The following is a 20,843-nucleotide window of genomic DNA, read 5'->3' on the forward strand; positions in this document are numbered from 1 at the left end:
GTGCTGAGGCAAAGTGGCTGGAAATCCCAAGTGTAGAGCATGAAAGTTCAAAGATGTAATTTATTAAATACATCTTTTAGTTTATTTAAACTTTTACGATTATTTCTCTACATTTTCTTTACTTTTCTCATTAAGTTGTCCGATCGTGACTTTTTAACTGATAACCGATATCCTGATATTGTCCAACTCCAAAAATATCGATACCGATTGTTATGTCCGCGGGCAGAGAATCCCAAAACAAGCGCGTGAGATGACGAAGATAGGCAGTCAAACAATTAATTTAATACAGGTCGATGATCAGATGAGTATCCCTGGAAATATTCACAACGCAAGAAAAAAACTAACAGTGGACTGAAAGAGACGATCCACTAAAGTGGTGGAGCTCTGGCTGAGTTATGTAGGCAGATGGTGATTGCTGACACCTGCCGCTGCTCCACCCGTCAGGTGGATGGCCATGCAATGGGATGACACACACCCACACACTTGCCCAGCCCGGGGCCTGACACCGATATCAAACCGATACAGATATATGCAGTCGTAGACTAAACATATTATGGCTAATTATATTGTGATGCCCCGCCGGATGCTTTAACTCATTTGTAGGAGTGTGACAAAATATCGAAATGGTGATATATCGTGATACTTTGTATCCCAAAAGGTTATTGATATGCTCCTGTCACGAATCGAGATATCGTTTTAAAAAGGTGTCCAAAAAAAAAAAAAAAAAAAGGCTGCCATTGATGGTGCTCGACGCCCAATCCATTTAGACTGGGAACGTTAATTCATTCAAAGGCACATGCCCCACACAAGTTCCCTAGGTGAATTCTGTTATGAGGGTAGTGGTCACTACAAAAGAAAGATTCAAAAAAAGATGAGAAGATGAGAAGAGGGAACTTTTTTCCCCGTCTGCCGATACAGCCTCAGTCACAACAGCGTCATCTCTCAGTTCAATAGTTTAACTGTGTAAATAGTTACTTTGCTATCAAAAGCTCTATTTGTCTTGTTGTTTATGTTATTTTGTAGAAGGAAAACATTATTCAGATGTTTGGGATGTCACAAAAGCAAAACGTAGCTGTGTTAAAGTCAAAGTTATGTTTGAAATGTATGCTTTTACAAAAAGGTCAGTTTCTCTGTTTTTCACAGAAATTGGAAAATTGCTCAAACTAAGCTATTTTCTAATGCTGATATCTAAAGAATGGAAAAAGATATGAACCTCCTTTTTTTCCTGCTGAAAGAAGAGAGTCTAATCTTTCTTTTGGTGGGTTCCACGTTTATATAGCAATAGAACAGAATTTTCTGTGGGCCTTGCAAAATCAGTCAAAATCCAGTAAAACGGCCGGGACCGAAGGGGGTTGCTCCGGTGAAAATGGCTGGGAGTGAATGAGTTAATAATGATAATGCTAACATAACAAATCTCAAACATCTTAGTTTGGAGACATCTAATGGTAAATAAGAATAACTGCTGTGCTAAGCTGTGACCAGCCCTTGTACAAAGGCTTCTACATTCACTGTGAAGGCAACATGTATAATTGCCCAAAACCGATAATTAATAGTAATGTTGACATCATTTTAAAATGATTTTATCAGCCGATATTATCGGCTACCCAATAATATTGGACAATTCTAACAAGTACATTACATTTGGATAAAAAACATGCCATTCTTACAACATAAAAGTTTAATTAGTTCTATCAGACCGGACCACATTTCACACTAAGTATAAGTATACGTATTTGTAAGTCAGTTGAAACATACTCTTTTCTATTTGAGTATTCATAATTAGGGAAACAATGAAATAGCGCTAAATGAATCCAAACATAGGCATACAGGCAGATTTTTTTCCTTCTCTTCCTAAATATCCCATCTACTTCCAGTCACATGTCATCTGTGCCTCGTCAGCATCATTCCAGTTTTGACGTTCGTCCTATTACTGTATATTCTCTTCTGTGTGCAGGCTCGGGCATTTCTGTCCAGGTACTACAGGGAACACAACGTTGAGCTGTCAAAACTGTTGCATCGACTCGGACAGCCTCTTCCTTCTTGGTTGAGAGAGGAGTTGCAGAAGGTCAGTAGCAACTCTATCAAGGTCGTCTCAGTTCAGTTCTTTCACTGCAGTTCACCCAGGACAACAGCTTTAAATCTTTCATGCTTCATAATCTTTCTTGTGAACTTTATTGTTTGCTTCTGCTTATAATAAATATATTAATCTATAGTAATTAATTTTTCTTTATAGTTTATTTATTTTCTTGTTAATTCATTTTTTTATTGTCCACCAGTTTTGCTACCTATGATTGTGAATTTGTGATAGGTTATTTAAAGGACAGAGGATGTTTAGTATCAATGACTTTCACGTGAAAGACAATTACCCAAAGTATTTAAGTATGTTAATGGAAAATTTCTCAGACCTCTGATAATGGGAGAAAATCATGTTTATACTAGGGCTGTCAAACGATTAACACTTTCCATCAAGTTAATCATAGCTTAAAAAGTAATTACTCGTAATTAATCGCAATTCAAACCATCTCTAAAATATGCCATCTTTTTCTGTAAATTATTGTTGGAATGGAAAGATAAGACACAAGACGGACATAAACATTCAACATACTGTACATAAGTACTGTATTTGTTTATTATAATAAACAAGATGGTATTAACATTCTTTCTGTTAATGGGATCCATGGATAGAAAGACTTGTAGTTCTTAAAAGATAAATTTGAGTACAAGTTATAGTAATTTTATATTCGGAAACAGAACGTCTCCTGCTCCGCCCAAATGCATGATGTGAAGTTGGGCAACCATGACTGCCAGTGGTGGCTTCAAATGATATACTGTATGTTCTGCGTTGTGTTCAATTAGGCGTGTTAAGAAAAATAACATCTGCCCTGCTCAAATGCATGATGGGAAGCTGGGCAACCATGACTGTTAGTGGTGGCTACAAATTGTATACAGTATGCTCTTCGTTGTGTTCAATTAGGCGTGTTAAGAAAAAGATAGTCTCCTGCTCTGCCCAAATGCACGTTGGGAAGTTGGGCAACCATAACTGTCAGTATTGGCTGCAAATGGTATACAATATGTTCTGTGTTGTGTTCAATTAAGCGTGTTAAGAAAAAGATCGTCTCTTGCTCCACCCAAATGCATGATAGGAAGTTGGGCAACCATGACTGTTAGTAGTGGCTGCCAAAGCTTAAGCCAATAAAAGGCGCGGTCCAATGAACGCCTGTGTCCACTCACATTTCTCTGCCATTTTGCTCTCAATGTGCTAAAACGGCGTCATTGTAAACTGTTTGAGGCAAAGCATGACCGGGTCATTCCATGCATGCGTTAATTGCGTCAAATACTTTAACGTGATTAATTGAAAAAAATTAATTACCACCCGTTAACGCGATACATTTGACAGCCCTAGTTTAAACACAAGAATTCTCACCGATCACGAGTGAAGCCCTATTGTGACCTCACATACACCCACATACATACACACAGATAGACTCGAGTACAGTTATGAGTATTATAACGTCACGAGGAAAGGCAGGCAAGAGTACGTGCATTTGATTGGCTAAACTCTTGACTATTAACTAGCATTTTCATACACTTCACTATCAGTTGACGGGAGGTGGGGCGCTGGGCCGCTCAGTAGGGGACCTATTTTCAAAAACTTAAAATTAAAATATTTTCAAAACCAAAGCCGCTAGTGACCGAAAAACAAAAAAGGCACCTCCTTTAGGTATCTATGATTCTCCATGAGCTGTGGCATTAAAAAATTCAAAGCAATTCCCAAATAAAATCCTGATTATTTTTTTATATAAGTATAACAAAACTTAAAATGGCTATACAATTCTCAGATTTTATGCTAGATGCACAAAAATCACCAAATGTGGAAATAATCACCTATATTTTCAAGATCAATAGCAATATTTAACATATCACACAAGTTTTCATCTGAAACAGCGACTTTTTTTTTTTTTTGTGCAATTTTGACGAGTTTTGAACAGCTAATAAATCACTAAATTTTCACATCAGAAACTCAATACTTGAGGAAAGAATGCAGAATCATCTTAATTTTTCTCAACAAAAGTAAATTTAGCATTTTCTACATACAATCAAAATTTATTTAGCTTGAATTCCGATGTCACAATTCCCTCAGCACGTCTTGCCGGCTATCGTTTTTAGATTGAAATGTTACGTAAAATAAAACACGTAAAAGCCGATTTTTTTTGTATGGATGCAGAAATGTCTAAATTACTAGTTTTTTGCCCAAAAACAAAAAACGGGCAGTTACCTTATTATTTGAATGTAAAGTAACGCTATTGTGTATGGATAGAGAATCCAGCATGGCAGCCATCATAAAACCATGAGCTTTTTAAGTCGAAAATTCTTGTAAATAAATTCGTAAATCCCAGAATTTCCATAGATATGAACGTAAAACAGTCTAGATTCTTTCTTGAAAGCAAAAAAATAAAATAAAAAATAAAATCGGCAGTTATCATTCATTTACATAAATATTTCAAGCTAAAGTTACGCTAATTTTTCCATGAATTTAATTTTTTTCACAGCCTTTCAAAGTGCATGCATGGTGCTATTTATATAATAATTACCTTGAATCCTCGACCAAATCACTCTCGAGACACTCCTGCCTACTTGTATGCGCCAAAACTTTCGTCCTGTTTCCACCTAAATTTGGCATTAGAACGCAGCGTGTTTGAGTCTTTTGTAGTAAAAGCCCCCACAACGCTCTGCCTGGCCCGCCCCCCTACGGGAAGCCATGGCGCAATGTCTGTAGGACAGGGGTGTCCAAACTTTTTGCAAAGGGGGCCAGATTTGGTGTGGTAAAAATGTGGAGGGCCAACCTTGACTGACATCCTTTACGTAGAACAATATATTTAAGGAAATGTTAGCAAGCATTCTGTGTGTCACATTTGCTTTATTATTTTTTTTTAGTGCTGAAACGATGACTCGATTAACTCCAGTATTCGATTAAAGAAAAAAAGATTCGAATTAAGTTTTGCTGCTTCGAGTGTACGTTTGATTAAAGTGATACACTGCCCTCTAGCCTGCCTCATTTCACATGACTGAATCCAGCTGCTCCATGTTAAAACCAACATAAGCCAAGTTTTTGTTTGAGCTATTTTTTTTTTTTTTTATGTATTGGTATATTTAGCAGGGTTTTTTTTTTTTTTTTTTTTTTTTTGTGGGAATATGTGTCTGAACCATTTGTCAAGAGCATTGTAAAAAAAAAAAAAAAAAAAAAAAAAAAAAGTATTTTATATAGGGCTGTCAAACGATTAATAATTTTAATCAAGTTAATTACAGCTTAAAAATTAATTAATCGTAATTAATCGCAATTAATCGCAATTCAAACCATCTATAAAATATGCCATATTTTTCTGTGAATTATATATATATTCTGTAAAATAAATTGTTGGAATGGAAAGATAAGACACAAGATGGATATATACATTCACCATACGGTACATAAGGACTGTAGTGGGCATTTCACTCTTGTCATTTAAATCTGTCTATGCTGTCCTCCCTCCGAAGCGTCTTCTTTTTCCAAAGCTAGACAGCTAGTGAACGACGCCTTAATAATCAGACTTCTTCCTTTTTCATCTGATTTATTAATAAAATGGCCTCAAATCATTGTCCTCTTTAGACCGTCCTAAAACTACAAAAAAAAAGTACACAAGCATTGCATTAGCAACAACGTTAGCTTAGCACGCTATACAGGTTAACTAAACATAAACAAAAAGCGTCTCATACAAAAAATATAACATTTCGCTTATTAACATAATATGTATATTCTTTACAACAACCATACTTATGGACAAATCTTGTCCAAGGATCATATAAGCACAACAGAGACCTCGTGCAGTCATATTGCACTGGCAAGAAAAGAATAAACCATGTCGCAAAGCGACCACAAGAGTTCGCTGTTAGACAGCACAAAAAGCCTTGCTGTAACACTTAACAAAAGGCAGAATACTGTCTGAGCGGGACATGTGCGTTAATTGCGTCAAATATTTTAACGTGATTAATTTAAAAAATTAATTACCGCGCGTTAACGCGTTAATTTTGACAGCCCTAATTTTATAGCATTTAAGCTAGCAGACATTTGCTATGTAAGTTAGCCATTGTTCTTTTGTCAATCCTTATTTATTTTTTATACCGTTTGAGGCTCAGCTCAGGTATTTTAATTTTTCATGTTCCTTATCCGATTACTCGATTATTCGACTAAATAGTTCATGGATTAATCGATTCATCGTCTCTTTGCAAATGAGGCAGACAAAGCTGTTGCGTATTTTAGTGAAGAAATAGTCCAATTTCCACCTATCCCTGAAGCGTCGGCCGTCGCAGTCAACAGTTTTTGTTGATTGTCGCCATTTTAGAAAATTGGGAGGGTCACACGGGGTAATGTTGCTTAGAGTGCTGCTGCCTTTTAGTGGGTAAATGAGGAGCAGCATTTAGTGTGTATGCTACTTCATATGCTGGTAGCAGTACTGCTGACCAATATATTAAGTCTATGCGGGCTAGATGTTAATGATTATTATGACAGAGGCTGGGGGCCGGATGAAATTTGACCGAGGGCCGCATTTGGCCCCTGGGCCGGATTTTGGACATGTCTGCTGTAGGAGCTGTCTCGTCAACTGATAGTGAAGTCTATGCATTGACAGAAACTACATGGAAATTCAGGCTTTTAGTTACAGTATTCTCCATTATAACACATTGAAAAAGTACATGTTTTTTTTAATTTTATTAAACAGGATTATTTCCACTGTGATGTGCATGATAAAATTGCTGTCTTTCCCTTTTACATGTTAAATGTCCAATAGTGTGATTGTGAGTGTAATTATTATTATTTTTTTTTTTGCATGCTCACATAATGGTGTACTTTCCATTTATCCAAAAACCATGTTGATTAATAAATTCCTATTTTTCCTACCCTTTCCACTCTTCACTCTGTGTGCCCATCCACTCGGTCTTTACCTCTTTCTCAAGGTTAGATAACCTTTGCATCCAGCCGAGGTTAAAGGCCAAAGGTGAAACAGCACCGAGCAAACCTGGAGCACTCGACCCTCAGACGCACTCTGCAGCGAACCTTGAGGGCAAGGCGAGGAAAGCGAGGCCTTGTTTCACACCTCTGAAGGACAAAGAAGTGATGGGAGGGCAAAGAAAGTGGAACAATTAAAGGGCTGCATGAAGGGATGAATAGTCGGAGCAGCTTGGAAGTCACTGAGGACAAAGAGGAGTTCATCAAGTTGAACTCTCACGCAGACCTGCAGGACTTGAGGGTTTTGTGTGATTTTTCACCTTTAATTTATCACACCAGAACAGCGCTGGTCAGCTGTGTGAATCCCATCATCTGCACTACTTCCTTGAAGCTAAAAAGAAAAAAGAAATTCCTTTTTGTTTTTTTTATTCTTGCCACAATGAGAATGTGAAGCCGAATCATCTCAGGGTGTGTGACAGCCTGTTGTTTGATTTTCTATATGTTTTTTTTGTTTCAAGTGAAGGTATCTGCTGGTAGATCTGGCAGCCCCGTTCACCTCAGAGATGTCACCCCTGGCTGTCTCCAGAAAAAAAGCAGCTGGGAAAGCACCACTGAGGGAAGGAGCCTTTGTGTTATTTTGCAGCATGAAGGAGAAGAATGCCACATCCAATATACAAGGTTGATGGTTTCAAGGCTGAAAACAGCAGCAAAGAAAACCAACCAAAACAAGTGAATATTACGCACAGGATGCGATGCTGGGCAACCCCCTCCCTTCCCCCCATTTTGTCACTGTATTGCCTTCCTTTTGCTGTTTTCCTTAATGGCACCACTTTTTAAGTTGTTCAGCTCCAGTTTAATGACAACAATTGCGACATGTCAAAAAGGGAAAGCAAAATTAAAAGAAATGCATACACTGGAACTCGCGTGTGCTTCCTTGCTATCAAGTTTGCCGCATGAAGTGACCATAAAATGAGGGGGAGTTTGAACTGAAGTAAAAGTTCTGTTTTTATCACTCTGCAGTTAATGTTTTTTCTTCCGCCATAAAACACAAAACTTTTTTTGTGTGAAGCCTTGGATAAAATAAAAGAATCTGAGAAGGATTTAAAGAGAAAGGAGGGAAAGAAATGAGAAAGGCATCTATGAAAAAAATAACGTTTCTTGTAAAAGTGAAAGAGACTAGAGCAGGAGAGAGAAGGTGGCAATATTATATACACTGGCCACAATATTAGGTACAGTTGCACAATTTATAGTCCAATACGAAGGCTCTGTCAAATGTTCTGCCTTTATCAGCATAGTAATGTTCAGTTTTGTCGTTGTGAGAGAATATCACTTTTTTACATGATCTTTTAAATTTTAATATGATATGATCACAGTGAAATACAACACTTATTTGAAATGTAAATGTCTTTCAGAAAATTACTTTATGGTATCTTGATTAAAAAAAAGAAAAAATAGGTTGATGAATGGTGGCAACTGGCTCTATTACAGATTTTTAAAGGGAACCACGGATAGAAATACTTGTAGTTCTTAAAAGATAAAAGTTAGTACGAGTTAAAAAAATTTGATACTAAAAGCCCTCTTGATGGTTTTGTTTTTATACAATTTGTAAAATTAGTTTAACTGGTAGGTCACCATTGTTGACGTCGCAGGGCGGTGACGTCACTTGGCTACGCTGCCTGGCTTCCAGAGTATGACTCTAGCAACACAAACATGTCATCTGTATAGCTCTTTCAAATTGAACCTGAGATGAACATAAATGTGCATGACAGCACTGTCGATATTTCACAAAATGAGCAGCAAAAGCAAAATGAACAGGAAAGACGGGATGAGACGAGACGAGAGTAGGACAAAACCGGAGTTCTGCCAACGCCGGCGAAACGTACTACAAGAGGCGAATTTGAAACCCAAAGTACTACTGTGCGCTTTCAGCTTGTTTTGTTTAGATGAATACAGGCGGAACATACTAAAGTAGGGTGACCAAACGTCCTCTTTTGCCTGGACAAGTCCACTTTTCACATCCTCTCCGTAGCGTCCGGCCGGGTTTTATAAATTCATTAAAATATCCGTTTTTCATGATTTTTCACGGGACCAATTTGAAGAGAATCCCTCCAGCTGCTGGGGGGCAGCGCCTGCATGCGTTGACGTAACTCCTACTAGTAAGGGGAGAAGGCGTAATTCTTCTTGTTTTGTGTTGGCAGTTTACCCCTTGTATCATAGGGTATTATGGCCATCTACTGGGTTGACTGTTTGGCAAGAGATCAGGCAGTTACAGACTACAATAAAGAGTAGTTATAAGAGACGTTGATGCTGTTGTAATCTGTGTTGTTAATAACAGCATTAAAGTATAACGGCGTTACTAACGGCGTTATTTTTTTCAGTAGTGAGTAATCTAATTAATTGCTTTTCTCATCTTTGCAACGCCGTTGCTGAGGCTGTAAAGGCATGCGTTACTTTGTGTTACTGCGTTGGTTGAATGACGCAAGAAAAGTCTGCAGGACAAGGAGAGAGAAGAGCGGGAGTGGGAAAGAGGGAGTTGTAATGCCCACACTACGCCCACATGATGCTACGCCAGATATCACATGTATATGAACTAGATGCGACTGGCGTCGTCAGTAAACAGCCGCCATCTTTTTTTTTTTCATCTATATTTTTATTATTTTTCAAAAAATAAAAAGACAAAAACTGAAAATTCAGAACATCATGGCCATAAGAAGGCCATATTTCGCAACCAAATTGAATAAAAAAACAGCCGCCATCTTAACCCCTTCTTGCCAATGTATCACATTTGAAACACTTAGAAATTCATGATTTTGAGACTAATTCAGAATTTTATCTTTCCTCAAAAAAGAAAAAATAATGGATGCAAGTCAACTCATGCATCTGCAGGTTCCATGAGAAGAAGAAAAAAAAAAACAGGATTTAGCAAGGGTTATATTTATTAGAGCGCTTATTACACATATTTTTTTTTCTTATTTACAAATTTGAAAAAAAGGTTTCATTAAGACCTTATTTTTCAAATTTTGTGATTCTCTGACAATTACTTCATATTGCAGGCATTAAAGGTTTAAAGCAGTAGACTTCTCAGAAAGGCTCTGTTGTAGAGAATCTTTCTAGCGAACCTCAGTTACTTTTTATCTAAAATACTCCTAAATCTGCAAAATCTTGACTTGATTCTATCTTCAAATGATGAAACAGTTTTAAAACTTTTACATGTCGAAAGTAGTCAGAAGGGAAGGGATTATTCTTTACAAAGAATAATGCCTGTTGAGAAACCTGTAACCCCTTGAGTAAAAAAAAATATTTCCATGTAGTATAATAATATGTACTATATGGCAATATATATTTTTTTCTTAAAAAACTCATTTTTTTCTATCCAGACAGAGGAGGCACAATTTAAATATATTAAATTGATATTGGCATCTTTGAGTGAACTTCAAGTAATTTCGAGGCCGGGCCAAGTGTCTTCTTTTTTGGAAATCAAAATATTGTCACCCTATACTAAAGATACCTTAAGAAAATACTTAAACGTAGTAATATCAAATAACGGTGGTTTAAATACGCTGCGTGACTAATGTGGTCAACAAATCAACAATCTGCTTTAAAGCTACCTCAAGAAAACACAATTCTTAAAAGTATAAGAGGGAAACACATGCAAAAAGTATCTTGAGGCAATGAAAAGGTAATAAAGGACTTAATAAAAACAAATAGTCAGTACTTACCACTTTTAACCGATCTGCGCATGTGTTGGATGTCTCGCCGTGTAAAAAAACAAGGCAAGCAACGAAGGGATCGAAAATACAAACTGTCAAATGGCAGCAAGTCAGTATTTCGGCAACCTGCCTGGGTTCTGTTTTAAGACACTGCTAATGAGCTGGAATTGGATGCAGGTCCCACAGCTCTGAAACAAAACAATCTGACCAGTAGCAGAAAGCAGAATGTGACAAAATCGTGCTAGTCGCGATACTAGCTCTGCTTGCTCGCTAGCACACCGAGCATAAAACATGACGCCCTCCGTAGGTTAAAACATGTACTAAATATTTTAGCTTTTTAAATCAATGGCAATATTTTATGTGTTTCTAATAACATACTAGTATATTAGTAAAACAGAACAATTGTGGCTTATTAGATCCTACAAGTCTTGAAGTCCGAGGCACCCTTTAATAATATATTTGAAAAATTTGTTTTACATAGTAAAAAGGGGGTTAGCCATGCAGTTCACCTCCAAGGACCACATGAATAATTAGCCTGGGGGCCTATTCTAAAAATATTCACCATTAAAATAACATAATGATGTCCTACATTCATAGTATTGTAGATTTGTTATTCGGGGTATGTGAATTGCTTAGTTGATAAATCTATTAAACCGGTAGCTCTTTTGTACCAAACTAAAAGGTTGATTAATCCTGTAAGTATACTGTACATAACCACATGGGGGTGCGCTTGTACAATATAGAATTACAGTACATTGCCATAGCTATGAGAGTAGTATTTTTATGGTAGTAGCAAATACATTAGCGTAGTTTTCCATTCTCGGACACAAGTAAATACAAATGGCTACTGTCAGTTTGTGGTCATCACGCTCACTCCCCATTTTTAAAGGTGTTACCATGCTTGCCTGTTGAAATAGATGGGCACATGTCTTAAAATGGCAGCTATTCCTGTAGACATGTTGCCACATACCAGACAGAGAGAGCGCGAGAGATTCAAATAGCAGAGATTCAAAAAATACGCAAAGAGGTGATGTCACTAATTGCTCAATCACAAATATGAGAAGCAACACTGAGATTTTCTCTTTTTTATATAGAAAATCTTAGTTCGTTCATAAACAAAACAGTACATTGAACCAGACAGAATCATTTATCAAAGCATTCATAAGCATCAGCCTTTTTCAAGTGTATCAGATTGTCTCCTGTTGTTAAAATATTCTAGTACAATAAATGAAGTCAAACAGTTGGACACCATTCTAAAAATCAATAAAACTATTACACTGCTGGCCAAAAGTATTGACACCCCTGCAATTCTGTCAGATAATGCTCAATTTCTCCCAGAAAATGATTACAATTACAAATACTTTCTTAATTTATTTTGCAGTGAAAAAACACAAAAGAGAATGGGGAATAAAATTATTATCATTTTACACAACTCAAAAAATGGGCCGGACAAAAGTATTAGAACCCTTTGAAAATGTGATGCTTCTCTAATTTGTATAATTAACAGCACCTCTTACTTACCTGTGGCACAAAACAGGTTGCGGCAATAACTAAATCACAATTGCAGCAAGTTAAAATGGATTAAAGTTGATTCAACCTATGTCCTGTGTCCTTGTGTGTACCACATTGAGCATGGAAAAAAAGACCAAAGAACTGTCTGAGGACTTGAGAAGCAACATTGTGAGGAAGCATGGGCAATCTCAAGGCTACAATTCCATCTCCAAAAACCTGAATGCTCCTGTGTCTATCGTGCGCAGTGTCATCAATAAGTGTCTAGCCCATGGCACTGTGGCTAACCTCCCTAGATGTGGACGGAAAAGAAAAAATTGACAAGAGATTTCAAAGAAAGATTGTGTGGATGGTGGATAAAGAACCTCGACTGACATCCAAACAAGTTCAAGCTGTCCTGCAGTCCAAGGGTACAACAGTGTCAACCCGTACTATCAGTCGGCGTCTGAATGAAAAGGGACTCTATGGTAGAATATCCAGGAAGACAGAAAGAAAGCCAGGCTGGAGTTTGCCAAAACTTACCTGAGAAAGCCAAAAATGTTTTTGAAAGAATGTTCTCTGGTCAGATGAGACAAAAGTTGAGCTTTTTGGGAAAAGGCATCAACATAGAGTTTACAGGGGAAAAAAACGAGGCCTTCAAAAAGGAGAACACGGTCCCCAAAGTCAAACATGGCAGAGATTCCCTGATGTTTTGGGGTTGTTTTGCTGCCTCTGGCACTGGACTGCTTGACCGTTTGCATGGCATTACGAAATCTGAAAACTACCAACAAATTTTGCAGCATAATGTAGGGCCCATTGTGAGAAAGCTGGGTCTCCCTCAGAGGTCATTGGTCTTCCAGCAGGACAATGACCCAAAACACACTTCAAAAAGCACTAGAAAATGGTTTGAGATAAAAGGACTGGAGACTTCTAAAGTGGCCAGCAATGCGTCCAGACCTGAATCCCATAGAACACCTGTGGAGAGATCTGAAAATGGCAGTTTGGAGAAGGCACCCTTTAAATCTCAGTAGTGCTGAAACGATTAATCGATTAACTCTAGTATTCGATTAGAAAAAAAGATTCAAATTAAATTTTGCTGCTTCGAGTATTTGTTTAATTAAAGTGGCGTTGTAATGGTTTATTTTGAAAGTGTTTGCATTTAGTTTTATTGATTTGGGTGGATACACTGCCTTCTAGTCTGCACACATGGCTGAATCCAGGTGCTCCCTGTTAAGACCAACATAAGCTAAGGTTTTGGTTGAGCTAATCTTTTTTTAATGCATTTGTAATTTAGTTTATAGATATATTTAGCCAATTGTGGGAATATATGTCTGAACCATTTGTTCAGAGCGTTGTAAAAACGCTAGCATTTTATAGCATTTAAACTAGATCTTCATTTATTTATTTTTTAAACCGTTTGAGGTTCAGCTCAGGTAATTTAATTTTTCATGTTCCCTATCCAATTACTCGATGATTCGAACTAATGGTTCATAGATTAATCGACTTCTAAAATAATCGATAGCTGCAGTCCTAAATCTCAGAGACCTGGAGCAGTTGGCCAAAATTGTCTAAAATGGTCTACAATTCCAGCAGAACATTGTAAGAAACTCATTGATGGATATCGTAAGCGGTTGTTCGCAGTTCTTTTGTCTAAAGGTTGTGCTACCACGCATTAGGCTGAGGGTGGCAATACTTTTGTCCGGCCCATTTTTGGAGTTTTGTGTAAAATTATAATGATTAAAATATATATATATATATATATATATATATATATATATATATATATATATATATATATATATGTGTGTGTGTATATATATTCGCTTTTGTGTTTTTTCATTGCAAGCAAAATAAATGAAGATATTACTACCAAAGTATTTGTAATTGCAATCATTTTCTGGGAGAAACTGAGCATTATCTGACAGAATTGCAGGGGTGCCAATACCTTTGTCCAGCAGTGTATGTGCTTAGATTCCATTCACTTCTATCCCTGCTGAAGACTGATTCGATGAGTGATGAGGCAGGAACTGCCTGAAAAAGTGACCGTGATTTCATAATGTGAAATATTTTGGTGTTTCACTCTGTCATGCAAGCGAGCACAAACGTGCAGACGATTGAGTGCAAATCTGCAAAGACACTCATGCAATCACTTCAGACATGCACACTTAACCTGTGGTCCCTTTAAACAACATTATTACATGTCATAAAATGTTGGTAGAATTCAACTAAGTGACAAAATACATGAAAAATACATTTTCAACAAAATATTGCAAAGACATAAGTATTAAAGACCCATTTGCGGCCTTTTTAAATAAGTGCTTATTACAAGGACATACTTTTGTGGAGCAAAAAGACCGTCAGTGTCTTCTTTTTTCCCCCTTTGGTCACTTGACCCTCATTTAACTCAGCTGACCAATCAGGTAAGCCAGAATGGAGACTGAGAGGTCAGTTGTGTTTATCGGCTTCTATGTTTTCCCTCATTATGTGCCATCACTTTGTGTATCCAAGAGCTGAAGACTGACACTTTAGTATAGACGCCAGGTGACTGCTGCGTCCGGCAGGCGTGACCCCACGACGTGACCCCGTAAACCACCCAGGACCCTCCGAGGCGCTCGCACACCAGAGGCCCTCCACTGTCGCCGCGGCAACTGTCAACGCGCTTTTCTTGCTGCACGCTGCCAGCACACAGCATGCGACTGGTGAAAGCTCCGTGGAAATACTGCTGGCATTGGCGGCGAGGGAGTATGGAGAGCGGGGCCTGCTGGAGGGTCTTGGAGTACGAACGACCTGCGGAGAAGTTCAATAGTTGGCTTCACACGATTTCCGTTTGTTTTCAAATGAGTACTGAACTAACATCTTGTCAATTTGTGATTATATGACACTTTACTTTTTGTTGTGTTTACATTAGAGTTGTCCGATATTATCGAGTAGCCAATCATATACAGTTCCTGACAAAATTCTTGTCGCTTATCGATTTTGTAGAAACAATTGCTAATAACTTGACTTTTAATTATTCAATTTGTTTCAGAAATGGCTCATATGAAAGCTAAGACCCTCCCAAATTATGTTGAATGTACAAAAATATATTTGTTTCAATGAAAACAGATTTATCATTTAATGAGTACATAAAGGTCAAATTTTAGCAAGACAAAAGTTTTGTCGCCTACAGAAAGTAGTGTGAAAATTGAACAAAAAATGTAGTACTTCAAATGCAAAAATATATTACATAACATAAGCGAATTAAGTAGTGGTGCTGTGAGATCCAAATTTAATGTTTTAATATGAATTCCATGGGCTTGAAGGACTGCATCCATGCAGTTCGGCAAGGATTCATACAATTTATTGATGAAGTCATCAGGAACATCAAAGAAAGCAGTCTCCCAGAGTTCATCAACATTCTTGGGTTTAATCTTCCATGCTTCCTCTTTCATCCTGTTCAACGTCTGGTGACTGGGCTGGCCAGTCCTGGAGGATCTTGTACAGCTTTGCCTTGAGGAACTTTGAGGTAGAGATTGAAGTACAGTGGGGTTATCCTACTTGAAAAGATTAGAGAGGCCTGTAATTGTCAACATGGAAAAAATGTGGGAAGAAAAACAGAAAATCACATTGTTTGATTTTTAAAGACTTTATTTTCAAATTAGAGTGGAAAAGAAGTATTTGGTCACCTACAAACAAGCAAGATTTCTGGCTTTCAAAGAGGTCTAACTTCTTCTAACTAGGTCTAACAAGGTCTTACGAGGCTCCACTCGTTACCTGTATTAATGGCACCTGTTTTAACTCATTTCCGTTATAAAAGACACCTGTCCCCAATCTCGAACAGTCACACTCCAAACTCCACTATGGCCAAGACCAAAGAGCTGTGAAAAGATACCAGAGAAAAAATTGTAGACCTGCACCAGGCTGGGAAGACTGAATCTGCAATAAGTAAAACGTTTGGTAAAGAAATCAACTGTGGCAGCAATTATTGGAAAATGGAAGACATACAAGACCACTGATAATATCCCCCGATCTGGGGCTCACCCCGTGGCGTCAAAATGATAACAAGAACGGTGAGCAAAAATCCCAGAACCACACGGGGGGACCTAGTGAATGACCTACAGAGAGCTGGGACCAGAGTGACAAAGGCTACTATCAGTAACACAATGCACCCCCAGAGACTCAAATCCTGCACTGCCAGACGTGTCACCCTGCTGAAGAAAGTAAACATCCAGGCCCGTCTGAGGTTCGCTAGAGAGCATTTGGATGATCCAGAAGAGGACTGGGAGAATGTGTTATGGTCAGATGAAACCAAAATAGAACTTTTTGGTAGAAACACAGGTTCTTGTGTTTGAAGAAGAAAGAATACTGAATTGCAGCCGAAGAACACCATACCCACTGTGAAGCATGGGGGTGGAAATATCATGCTTTGGGGTTGTTTTTCTGCAAAGGGACCAGGACGACTGATCTGTGTAAAGGAAAAAATGAATGGGGCCATGTATCGAGAGATTTTGAGTGAAAATCTCCTTCCATCAGCAAGGGCATTGAAGATGAGACGTGGCTGGGTCTTTCAGCATGACAATGATCCCAAACACATAGTCAGGGCAACAAAGGAGTGGCTTCGTAAGAAGCATTTCAAGGTCCTGGAGTGGCCTAGCCAGTCTCCAGATCTCAACCCCATAGAAAATCTGTGGAGGGAGTTGAAAATCCGTGTTGCCCAACGACAGCCCCAAAACATCACTGCTCTAGATGAGATCTGCATGGAGGAATGGGCCAAACTACAAGCAACAGTGTGTGAAAAGCTTGTGAAGAGTTACAGAAAATGTTTGCCCTCCGTTATGTCCAACAAAGGGTACATAACAAAGTATTGAGATGAACTTTTGGTATTGACCAACTACTTATTTTCCACCATGATTTGCAAATAAATTCTTTAAAAATCAAACAATGTGATTCTTCAGTTTTTTTTCCCCCAAAATTCTGTCTCTCATGGTTGAGGTTTACCCATGTTGACAATTACAGGCCTCTCTAATATTTTCAAGTTGGAGAACTTGCACAATTAGTGGTTGACTAAATACTTATTTGCCCCACTGTATGCGATGGAGCACCATCCTGTTGCAGAATTTGTCCCGTTTTATGGTTAGGAATGTAAGAGGTAGCTAAGATTTGTTGATATTAGTTATAGTTATATATTTATGTTGCCTTCCACCCTTCAGATCTCTTGCACACCCCCGTATGGATGTAACCCCAGACCATGATTTTGCCACCACCAAACTTCACTATTTTGTGGCAAAAGGTGGATTTTTCAGATGAATCGTCCAATGAATTACACAACAGTTGCCGCAAATATTGCAGCAGACCTACCGGAGCCTGCATGGATCTGAGATTCACTCAGAAAACAGTGAAGTTTGGTGGTGGTATGATAAACCTTTTTTCAGTGAAACAAATATATTTTTGTACATTCAACATTATTTGGGAGGGTCTTAGCTTTCATATGAGCCATTTCTAAAACCAATTGAATAATTAAAAGTCAGGTTATTAGCAATTGTTTCTACAAAATGGATAAGCGACAAGACTTTTGTCACGGACTGTATAATATCATAAGCATTCTAAAATTATATCGGATAATATCGACATCGGTTTTTCATTATTGGTTTTGGGACAATAAAGTGTATGTAGATGACTTCTGCCTTAGTACAAGGGCTGGTCACCTCTTAGCACAGGACACAAACTAAAATGCTTGGGATTTGTCATGTGAGCAGACCATTGGCATTCATGGTGAAAAAATTAAATGAATAATAAATGACAGGAAAATAATGAATATGTTAAATCCACGACAGCATGTATTTTTGGAGTTTGACAATATCGGGATATGGGTTAAAAAGTCATTATCGGACAACTCTAGTTAACATTATGGTACGATCAAGAAAATATATTGAAAGTCAACAATCATCTAAATTTGCACTCACATTTACAACAAATAACAATTTTGGAGGCTTTAGTAAACCCACTTAAAATGTAGCAATGGAGAACACACAAACTCTACTGGCCAGAGGCTGGATTTAAACTCTTACCTGAGCCTCTGCGAGGCTTGAACGGCCATTAAAAAGACTGTATATCATGCAACTACTGAGCCAACTTACATAATGAGTTGAGGGAATGAATGAAAATTCCACTGACTTCACCTACTGACCTGACTTTTACCTCCGACTATCTCAAACATTTTACACTCAAGTGAAGAAAATTTGTTGAACGTAAAAATGAGACCTCTGAGCTCAGCTGCTAAAGCATATAAGACCAGAGTAAAAAAAAATCCATATTATTGCAATGAAAGCAAAGAAAAAAAAACATCCATTCATGAATGTGTAAAATGCACCTACTTAACTGACTGTTAACAAATTACTAGATGGATTTTGAAAAATAAAAAATAAAATAAATAAATAAATAAAAACTGCATAAAATAGCCTGTCAAAGAAAATTCTACCTACTGCACTTTTGGTACGGCTTACCATTGAGATAGCTAAAAATGGCTAGGAAATGAGAGGAACCTAATGACACCATGGAAAATGAATAGATGACACTGATGACAGTATGAAACTAATCCCGGAAGCTACTAGCAGAAACTATTCATGCAGCACTTCATTTGACATTTAACACCTGAGGAAAACCTACATAAAACTGAATTAGACGCTTGCTCTGACACGACTGCTGTATCCACCAAATGACCAATGCAACTGTTTGGCAACAAGAATTCTCAGTTTGGACTTCATTGAACCCAGTAGGTTAAATAAATATTTCATACAGGCACAGTTAAAAAAGCGTCAGGATAGCTCAGAGTCTCTTTCCATGACCTGGTTTTTAGAGCAATAAACTCCAGAGGCGAAACGTATAGTATGTGTAGAATGCATCTATGTGTAAGTGTCAAATTCAAGCACGTGTACAAAGTAGACAATCTTTTTGTTAGGTCAAACAGCCGCCCCCCTCCAGTATTAGACACTTTAAATAGTCCGTGTTGTCACTGTTGTTACATAAACTAATAAAACGCTCCTTTATTTTTAAGGAGCTCCCCTCACTATAATCATGAGTGAAAAAGTCAAAGATTTAATAAACAAATAAAACTCAACCCATCACTATTATTTTTTGCTTAAGTAGCAAGTAATGAAGTTCTCATTAAAAATTGACAACAGATTACTTGATTTAAAATGACATTCATATAGTGACGCTAATACATGATGACAGCATTCACCACTGTACAGAAGTTTCCATGTAATGTGAATGTATAATTTGCTTCACAACATGTAAACATGAGGTGTATGAACTGATCAGAAATTACAGTTGACTCTTTACCGCTCACTAAGGGATTGAGCAACACGCATCTATCACTCTCCATATACAGCATGCTATAATTGCTGTACAGTGATCCCCTCGTTTTTCGCGGTTAATGGGGACCAGAACCCGCCGCGATGAGTGGAAAAAACGCAAAGTAGCGCTTCCCATTAACATTTTTTTTGGTAACATTTAATAATAACTTTCCGTTATAACTAGATAATACAGCATTACTAAACTGTTAATAAATGATACATCGCTGATTTGTTAAGTGTTTCTAACACTTTGTCAAGCATTTATTTTGATTCCTTAGAGTTTTTTAATATATCATAAATAAACTGATAGTTAATTAAGAACAAATGACTTTTAAGATGTATGTGAATGATTTATACTTATACCATAGACTCCATAATATGCTGACGGTGTTAGGTTTTGTGTTGGTTCCCTCCTAGTGTGTTCATGTGATTGCCCATTGATTTCACCTGTTGTACCTGCTCCTAGTGTATCGCCACGCTGCATCCTTCTGTGTCGCCCATCTGTTCCTCGTTGTCTTGTTACCCCTCGTCTCTGTGTGTATATAAGCTCCCAGTTTCTTTTCACTCCTTGTTGCGTCATTGTCTATGTCAACGTCACTTTCAAGTCCTGTCCAAGCCCTCGTGTACCAGTCCCTCCGTTTAAGTAAGTTTTGGTTTGAACATTGCCTTTTTGATCCCCAGTCCTTTTGGTTGTACTTTGTGCTTTTGGTTAGGTTTTGGTTTGAAAACGTGTTTTGAGTTCACCGCCACCTCCCTTGCTGTTTTTTGTTTCCCTGCAATTGGGTCCACACCACCTGTCTGCCCGCTTTTTCCTGACAGACGGGACACAGGGCGCGGGACCGATTGACAGGGGGCTTATCTCCGTCAAAGCTGACCGAGTGGAAACACAGACGAAGAGCTTTTTGCATTGAAAATTCTTGTGAATAAATGCCTGAATTCTTTATAGATATGGACATAAAACAGTCTCGAGTCTTGGTTAAAAGCAAAAACAAAAACGGGCAGTTAGCAATTATTTTACGTAAATATGTCAAATGTGCTGCTAGTCTTTAAGCCACTGTGGCACCGACTTATCACCACAAGGAGCTTTTTACGTTGAAAATTCATTTGAATAAATGCTTAAATCCCTGAATTCTTTATAGATATGGACTTAAAACAGTCTCGATTTTTGGTTAAAAGCAAAAAAAAAAAAAAAAAAGAAAAAGAAAACGGGCAGTTAGTATTTATTTTACGTAAATATGTCAAATGTGCTGTTAGTCTTTAAGCCACTGTGGCGCCACCTCATCACCACAAAGAGCTTTTCACGTTGAAAATTCTTGTGAATAAATTCAT

General features: G+C 37.8%; 2 protein-coding genes across 3 annotated transcripts in view; one reads left to right on the forward strand and one right to left on the reverse strand.

Moving 5' to 3' along the window:
- The window catches only part of ndst3 (N-deacetylase/N-sulfotransferase (heparan glucosaminyl) 3), a 136,625-nt gene extending 128,505 nt beyond the window's left edge, over positions 1 to 8,120 (forward strand). Inside the window, exons 14-15 of one of the 2 annotated variants that reach the window (XM_057842613.1) lie at positions 1,955 to 2,065; positions 6,996 to 8,120. In XM_057842613.1, coding sequence (XP_057698596.1) covers positions 1,955 to 2,065; positions 6,996 to 7,022 — 138 coding nt within the window. In that variant the 3' untranslated portion in view covers positions 7,023 to 8,120. Of the gene's footprint in view, positions 1 to 1,954; positions 2,066 to 6,990 lie in introns of both variants that reach the window. The other variant, XM_057842614.1, reaches the window with a different exon arrangement.
- A 6,003-nt stretch (positions 8,121 to 14,123) lies between these two features.
- The window catches only part of prss12 (serine protease 12), a 50,416-nt gene continuing 43,696 nt past the window's right edge, over positions 14,124 to 20,843 (reverse strand). The window contains exon 13 of the mRNA XM_057844257.1: positions 14,124 to 14,967. Coding sequence (XP_057700240.1) covers positions 14,636 to 14,967 — 332 coding nt within the window. The 3' untranslated portion in view covers positions 14,124 to 14,635. The remainder of the gene's footprint in view (positions 14,968 to 20,843) is intronic.

The sequence above is a fragment of the Corythoichthys intestinalis genome, chromosome 8 (assembly GCF_030265065.1).
Source record: "Corythoichthys intestinalis isolate RoL2023-P3 chromosome 8, ASM3026506v1, whole genome shotgun sequence".
NCBI classification, from domain to species: Eukaryota; Metazoa; Chordata; class Actinopteri; order Syngnathiformes; family Syngnathidae; genus Corythoichthys; species Corythoichthys intestinalis.